Raw genomic sequence first — 8574 nt, forward strand, 5'->3', positions numbered from 1 at the left:
AATACCTATTACCACTTCTATTTGATTCCCTGAACATTATTTCCAGCGTGTCTTTGAAAGTGCGGCTTTTCACTGCATACATCAGCTTATTAAAGGAAAGCAAGCAAGGTTTTAACATAAAAAAAAACCCAAACAAGGAGGACTCCAACTTTGAAAACATCTGGATAAGGCAGTAACTGAGCTTCCACAACATTGATCAGCAAAGGGGTTTTTGTTTTGTTTTTTCTTTCCCCCCCAACTTCTCAAGCCAATGAACAGAAAAACCTTAAATAAATAAATAAAACCATTTTGGGGGGTTTCTCCTAAAACAGGGTTAAGCAGCCTGGATAGTTTTGATGCAGACTGAACTGCACAGTGGGATCCTTTGTTTACTTCAAGCAAATCTGTGTGCATTGCCTTCACTGCCTTGCATTCATCTGAAGCATATTTCAAGCAGCCTCACTGTCAGGCTACTTGGACATCGATAAAAGTAAGTTCACCTGAAAGACAAAAGGAAAGCCTACATTAGAGTAGCTAAGTTTCAAAAAGTATATATATTTTAATCTTTAAATGGGATTCCTAGGAAGCACACAGAGGCTCAGATAAATCAGGAAAAGATAGCTACAAAACAACTGGCAAAAATTTCCAGTCAAGTGCCTACTTGCAGGATTTTTAAAATGCAGTTCTTGACCATGCTGACTAGTTATTTCAGCTGTCACAACCTACTGTGTCAAAGTCTCTAAAATGACTTCATGTGTTGTCAAGGAATTCCAAAAAAATATGCGCACTGCCAAAAACATTCCTGTTCAGTATCTGAAAAACATTTGGGATCCTTCACAATACTTGTTCCCACAGATTACAGTATGGTTTCCCATACGCCTCAGTTTGTAGGAGAAGTGATCCTAAGGATTAATGGATAAACAATTAGAGAAAGCCATCTCCTCTAGGATAACCCCACCTCCTTCCAGTGCTCCAAGATAATTATCATACATCCCTGTGGCCACATTCACTGTAGGCAATACCCTCTAATCTGTAAACGACTGTTTAAATATTGGCATCCTGGGATAATCATGATTCCATCCACATTCCCTGAACTACTAAGGTCAAAGCAAGATTTTTAAAAACCTACTTGGTTTCTGTCAGAGCATCCTAATACAGAGAATTCTCAACCCCAATCACCTCTGAAACTAAAGACCTTATCATGTAGGGTTACATTTCCATAAACATCTGCACGTTTTCCCAATGCAATTTACTTCAAATGAACCCTTTCTCATGCTTCCCAAAGGTAAAAGTTGCTGCTTTTTATATTTGTCAAAAGCAAGACTGCTTTCTCACGTACAGGCTTTTTTAAAGTGCATTCACTAGCTTTGATATTTCTCCAAAAAGACAATGCCCAGAAACGGCAACTCTGTCATGATGTTGTAAAACTCAATTGCCAACAGCATCAATCACCACCTTCAGTTTAAAAACCTCTACTGGATATTCATTAGCAAAAACCAAACACACCCCGCCCCTTTAGCTGAGACCCTAGAGTTCAGATAAAGCCTAGGATTAAGTGGGATAATAAATACCTAAATAAATAAAGACTCTGAACACTGAAAATACTAAAACTGAAAAAACTAATGTTTATAAAGAGCCAGTTACATGAAAGAGCAACTGATAAAAACCAGGGAGTTTCAATATATACCTGTTCCATTGAAGGACAAGCTATGATCTGAAGATCTTCATTACTAAATTCTTCCTTTAACAAAGCATGGAGTTTCTGGAACATTTGCTGAATGTTATTCTTTTAAAGGAAAGAAGAAAAAACTCAGTATTAAAAACCACAACACCCATCTCAAACATGAAACAGAATAAGCACAATGTACACAGAATAGCTACTGAAGTGACCAGGTAGGGAGAAGCAGTCGAGCTTTAACAGCTTTTCTCCTAAAGCAAGCCCCAAACAGCCACAAGGAATCCACATTGGCTGTGAGGTAAAAACTTCAGCTAAAATGTGCTAAGCTGAAACACTGAGTCCTACAGACTTAATGTGGAAGCTTAAAACTCAAGCTTGGTTCTTTCTGGTGAGTTTACAGTGGGTCTCCAATTGAATCTGTAACAACCTCTCTGTCTCCAGTGCTTCTGCCTATGCATAGCTGGCCAAGCTGTACAGGTTTTGGCTGGGACAGAGTTTTGGGGTTTTTTTACAGTGGCTCATACAGAAGATGTGCAGAATGAATAGAATCAGTTACTACCCTGTACCGTGTGCATGTTATGTAAGCTGAGTATAACGGAGAGCAGGACAGCTTCTTGTTCTTTGGTTTGTTTTTTTTAAGCTAAACATACCATTATAAAGCATATTTAAAAAAAAAAAAATTATTTCATGTGTCTTTTCAACAGGATTCTCAGATCAGGGACACCACAGTGACTGTAACAGTCTGTTCACTCTTACATGTGCATAGTATTTGTCACATATTTACTGGCTGGACTGGTAGCCTAAAATATACAGATATGTGTATGTATGTGTCTGTATATATACACTTATAAATTTATGCATACATACATTTATATAGATATACTATACATATAACCATACACACACAGAAATATAAGGTGAATGATCCCACTAAAGTCTTTAACTAAATGAAGGCCCCACACCTACAAAAAACCATGCTTAAGTACATCTAGCAATACTCACCCTAACTGGCTTAAACAAAATTAATTCTGTATCTTTATTGGACAAGTATAATGACATGCTTCGTAGTGTTGATGGCAGTTTTGTTTTTATTGTCTTATAAGTGGAAGAGACCAGATCGTTGATCTTTGCTGAAAGTAAAAGAAAATACGTTTAATGAACTAAAATGGCATTCTGGTAGTTGAAATCTGCATTCCATAATATCACCTCCACTTTACTGGGGCGGATCATACCCACACATTTGAGTGAAAGGGAAAGAGGAGGTGACTGGCCTGTGCAGCATCAACCCATCATACAACCACAGTATGCCAAACAATGCTTTTCTTTTGGGACCTACTCAAGACATCTGCCTCTCTTTCCTTGCAGAAAGTGCATCCAACCCATTTCTGCAAGCTACCACATCCTCCTGAGGTTCCTGAAGTCACCGCCTTCCAACAGCAAAGTCCTACAGAGCCTCCCCCCTAGAAAACTTGTCTGGAAAAGAAAAACTGCTGGGAAATATCAGAGAAATAAGAGAACAGCACATGACAATTCTCCTTACTGACCACAGGCCACATCTGTAAGAAGAAAGGCTGCATAGCCATCTGGATTTTGAATCAACCAAACAGAAATCCTCTCTCAGACAAGACCTTCTTTCTTTATTGCTAGGTATTTTAATGATTTTACAAGATCTTTGCTTAAAGGGCAGGGGGAAAATATATTTCATAGCTTTAAAGTACCAAAATTAATATACTATGGTTTTTTTAAACTCAATTTCTACTGTTTCTAAATTTTCTGCCTGCCTCTGCTTCCCAGACAAATGACTCCAAGAAACAGCAGAAGCTCTGCTTAGATCTGCCTCTAACACACATAATTATCTCCAAACAAACATTAAAAATACTCTGAAGAAGTAGGAGATGTTAAGCAGAAGCTTGAGTTAGTCCTTGAAAGTGTCTGACCCATGGACCAGCACTGAATTATAAATGAACATAGCTGGCTTTGCATTTTAAGAACATGATGCAACAGAAGGCTCCAATGTATGAATTGGAATAATCAGATTTCTGTCACCCAGAAGCACAAGTTCGTAACATGAAGAGCAAAACAACCCTGAAACATCTAAACTACTCCAAATGCTCCTAAGAAGCATTCACATTTGAATTTTTAAGATGACGGAAACAAAACTGGATTCCATTTTTGCACAGTGACAGAAAAACTGAAAAGGAAGTAGGTACCAAATGTACAGACAATGAAAGCTTCAATGCAGATTCAGTTTTTCCTACAAAACCAAAAACTTTATCTCAATGCAATCAAATAATTCCTTAAGCACATTCTGTATGCAGTTGCAGAAATGCTGTTTTCATGCAAGAACAGTTACAGCTTCAGAAACACTTAAGTCATTCACCTACTGCACTAATTAAATATATCCTGAAGATTGTCAGATTTTGTTTTAGAGGTATTTTAAGACATTTTAAATAGCACACAGGTAAAAATGGAAGCCAGGATTTTCAAGAAAAAGTTCTCGGGTACTTAGAATTTTTCCAAATCATTGCAGTCTCAGAGTCCAAATTAATCTGGCCAATTTTTCAGCCTGATAATACAGCTTATATTGCTCTACCAAAAATAGTGAATGGGAAGGGTCTCCATTTGATGAGAAGTTTTGAGAAGAAGTCTCAAAGTAGTACATGATCATGGTTTTACTAGTCTATGAGTATAAAACAAAGGAAATACCTGGTTGTGCCCAAGGTTGCTGTGAAAGGCTGTACTTGGGACCTCCTTGAGTGGCCATTGTTTTTAAAGCAGCTACCTAAAACAAGTACAATCAACAAAATGGTGTTTCTTTCAGTTGAATTCACAACAAAGTGTCCAAGTAACAACTGTGCAAGTCTCCCAGATACTGCAGTGTGTGGAATCTCCTCTGCTCTCTCTCTTCTATGCCCTGACTTAACAGCACACAGCTGAAGTAGCTTAACAAAAATGCAATTCAAAATTACAACCATGATCACTACTTCTTGAAAGTAAAATTCAAAATGGGATTAAATTTACAAAGTCTCTTAGGCACCTAACGATACAAAACCTCAAGAGATTTACTTAAGCACGTTAGTCAAACATCCCAGATTCCAAATGAAATCACTGGGATCACCTAGACGATCCATCAACCTCACCAGTTATTCATCTGTATTTTAGGCACACCACTGACCCCTCACCCCAGCATGACAGGCATCAGTAAATTTAACACTGTAATCTTTTAAAACAGCAGCTGGGATATTTGCGATGTTCATGCAATGCTGTAGCCCCAGTTTCTGAGATGTCATGCTGCTTATTCTCAGTACATACATATCCACATCACACTTCTTATCTTCCGGAAGTAACAGATCCCGCTGCATGGTTTTCTCAAGATGCCTAGAAATTTTGAGCTCTAGCGCAGGTTCTAGAAAGAAGTGTATTGTAACAAGGTATCTCTTTTGTTCCTATCCCCTAGGATGCCTAATCTTTCTGATCAACTTTTATCAGGAATTTCTGTCAGAAACAGGACTTGGGAGGAAAGTCCTGCTCAGCAAGCACCTCACAGGTATAAAATACACTGAGAACAGAAAATTGTAACACACTTCACAGCCATACTCTAAAGACTTCCCTCAAGAACATGTGTGACCCAAGATTGTTTCTGGAGGTTTAGTCAAGATAGGAATCTTCCTGCAATCAGAAAAGCTCCTGCCAGCTTTCACAGACCTGTTTCACCTCAATGAAACATTAAAGCTTCTTGATCAAAGAGCATAAGGGTTGCTTTCTAAAACAAACTATAACATGTTCCTTTAATCTGTTAATCTCAAAAGTGCCTGGAAAACTGTTGTTAGAATTTAAAGGGAAGCACAACCTTATCATGGGAAATGCCATCATCCTCAGCTAATCAGACAAAACTAGCAGCTTCTCCTATACCCAAACTAAACAGTAATTCCCTTGTCCTACCAGTATTTCAGTTAGGATAACAAACATAGAACACATCTGTACCTTTGTCATGAACTCCTCCAGCTGTTCTATAAACTGTTTGGTTTGCTGCTGAATAAACTGCTCACAAGCTGATTTCAGATGACGATCTACATCTTTCTTAGAGTCAATATAATGTTCTCTGATTTCTGGAGTACCCTTGAACAGAAGACAACAATTCTCTCCTTTTTATTTGCCAAAGATCACTACCCGCTTAAATGACCCAATTTTCATTAATGCAATAAGACTCCATATTACCTCCAGTAAGAACTGTATCAAGGCGTTGTTGCTGTTTAGTCGAAAAAATCTTGAAACTGTCTTAGGGTTCAGAATTTTAAATGCTGCATCTGTGAATCAGAAAGTCACTCACATTCTAAATCAATGGGATTTGGCTCCAGGAATAAAAAACTTTAATCACTCATGCATAAAAAATGGCTATCATGATTAGAACTATAACATTAATGATTCCACTACCACTAGGTGTGGATGCACAAGTGCACATGCACAGAAGCACACAAAGCTTGATCCACTGTGTTTTAATTGCACCTGTGGTAAACCTGAATCTAACAGCTGCACAGTTTAAAGAGATAGATACATCACATGAACCTAACAAATGACTTATACCAGCTGTAGTGCTGTCAGCATGCAAGTTGTGTGAGCTCTTTTCCTTTTGTAACTATATCTACAAGTGAAAGAATTTTACATAAACTATGTAGTTAAGCATTTAGGAACAATATGCATAATTTGATCCATGTTGCCTCTGAAAACCAAGTACAGTTGCATGAAATAACATAGAGCTGGCACTCTTTTTCTTTGTGCTTAATTATTTTAGTTAGCTCTAAACAACAAAGTATCAAGGTTGATATACCCTCAATGTTTATGGTCTCCACAAAAGTCCCAAGAAAGAAAAGCAACATCTTAACACAAATTAATGAAATTATTCCTATATTGTTAACAGGATGTTGTCAACCTGAAATCTAGACAAACTGGGAAAATTATTAATACAGTTTCGGTATGGCTTTTTGCCCTAATGTCATTAATTTATCATTCTATAGATCCATCTGCTTTTTCTTCATTTCAAAACCAATTCTGCACCCCTGTTGCTGTATAAAACAATGGGGGGAAACAAGACACAAGACTTAAAGAAGTACTGTCAAAGGCATTAAATGAAGAGGAAATACCAGAGATGCAGGCATGTAGGTTTTGCACTCCTGTGCAGTTAAAGTAGACCACAGAGAAAGATTCATTTTGTTTCATTACCTGAGTACTTGATTAGAAACCTATGAGCTAGTCAGTGTGAAAGTCACTTCTCCACACTGCATGCTTCAGTTACATGAACCTTAGCATTATACTACTATAAAAAAAAAAAATTGGGCGGAAGCATGACTTTTACATTAAGCAGTGACCTTTTGTCTATAAATCCCAAATTAAATCTATGTATAAAAAGCTTGGCTAGAACACAGTAAAACTCATATTAGCCATGTTATTTTTCTTCTACAACTCATCCCAAATATAAAAGCCCTACTGGCCTATGTTATACTACATTAAGAATTAAACACAATGTACATCTTTTTCAACACCACCACTCAATAAAAAGAAAATGTTATCCATTACTTACCATTATCATCTGCAAAGCACTAGCTGGCACAAAAATTTATTCAACTAACTGAAGATGGAGAACAAACTTGTGTGTCAGCCAGGACAAGACACCAAAAGGATATATTTGCCCTTTAACCTCCAGTCAACTAGAAAATACTCAACAGGTAGGAGGTTTCATTGATGTTCAAATGCAACAGGTGAAATGGTTAGTGTAAGAATTGCTTGCTTAAAAACAGCAAGCTTAAAAACAGCAACAGTTAAAACAGCAGCATATTAGATGGCAGGAAAGAAAAGTTACTTCTTCACCTTTCTCTTCTGGAACGGAAGACGAAAACTTGATATGTTTCCAATTATTTCTCCCATTATCTTTATAAACTTGACAAATGCATGACAGTTCACTTTTGTATTGAGAGGTCTTTTTCTGCATTTTACAAAGGAACCATAGAACAATTTTAAAAATCATGGCCATGGCCACGGCCACTACTCTTTATTTTCCCTTCCTACAGCAGCACAGTTGGTACATAAAACTGTTCAACAATACTGTTTATTGAACTTGCAACCTAAGAAATCCTTTCCAAAACAAAACCTCGCAGAAAGGTCTAGGAAATCTTAATTTGTTCTAGGCAGTCAACTATGTATTGTTAAATTCACCTGCTAAACAGCGGTAACAAAACATATTCCTTTAAAGGGTCAGAAAAGGGGAAAGACATCTCTGTGCAGTAGAAATGTAGATTACTTCGCTGTTCTTAAAAAAGACTGGATAAATAAGTTAGGTCAGCAGCAAAAAGCAGTCAAATGCATTTCATACAAGAATAAAGAATTTGTTAAGATACATCTTGAATGGTTTCAGAGTTTTTTTCAGAAAAGAACAAAGCAAGAGATTAGAACAAGCATGCAGGTCATTGCAAGTGAACATAAAATAAACCCAGAACTTTTACTGGCACATTAAGGGAGGACAATCCCATCCCATGCTGTAGCCAGCAACTGTTCAGTACCTCTAGTTTTCTTAAGGTCCAGGGAAATTTCCTTAATGGTGAAATCAGTGTGGAAAGGAGCAATTTGTTCACGAAGAATCAAAAGGTGTTTTATTAAGAAAAGCTGTCCATCAACCTGGGTCTACAGCACAAGAGAAAGAATATGTATTACATGTAAAAAAAACCAATCCACAATTAAATGAAGAGCAAAGTTTCAAGACCTCCATTTTTATTAGTTACTTCCTATAACAAAATTAATACTAATAATCTTACTAGCAAGCTTTTTCCACTAGTCTGTAGTGCCAATAACTACACTCTGGGATCAACAAATCCCACTTCTGTACTGTTCCTAACACATTGCTCTACAGAAGCAGACTTTCTTCA

General features: G+C 37.2%; 1 protein-coding gene across 1 annotated transcript in view; it reads right to left on the reverse strand.

Moving 5' to 3' along the window:
• Positions 1–300: 300 nt before the first annotated feature.
• COG3 (component of oligomeric golgi complex 3) overlaps positions 301–8574 on the reverse strand; it is a 25161-nt gene continuing 16887 nt past the window's right edge. Inside the window, exons 17-23 of the mRNA XM_026866490.1 lie at positions 8212–8332; positions 5876–5964; positions 5642–5776; positions 4364–4439; positions 2660–2787; positions 1667–1765; positions 301–479 (exon numbers count right to left, since the gene is read on the reverse strand). Of these exons, the coding sequence (XP_026722291.1) occupies positions 450–479; positions 1667–1765; positions 2660–2787; positions 4364–4439; positions 5642–5776; positions 5876–5964; positions 8212–8332 (678 nt within the window). The 3' untranslated portion in view covers positions 301–449. The remainder of the gene's footprint in view (positions 480–1666; positions 1766–2659; positions 2788–4363; positions 4440–5641; positions 5777–5875; positions 5965–8211; positions 8333–8574) is intronic.

This window comes from Athene cunicularia (assembly GCF_003259725.1).
Source record: "Athene cunicularia isolate RWA chromosome 1 unlocalized genomic scaffold, athCun1 chr1_part1, whole genome shotgun sequence".
NCBI classification, from domain to species: domain Eukaryota; kingdom Metazoa; phylum Chordata; class Aves; order Strigiformes; family Strigidae; genus Athene; species Athene cunicularia.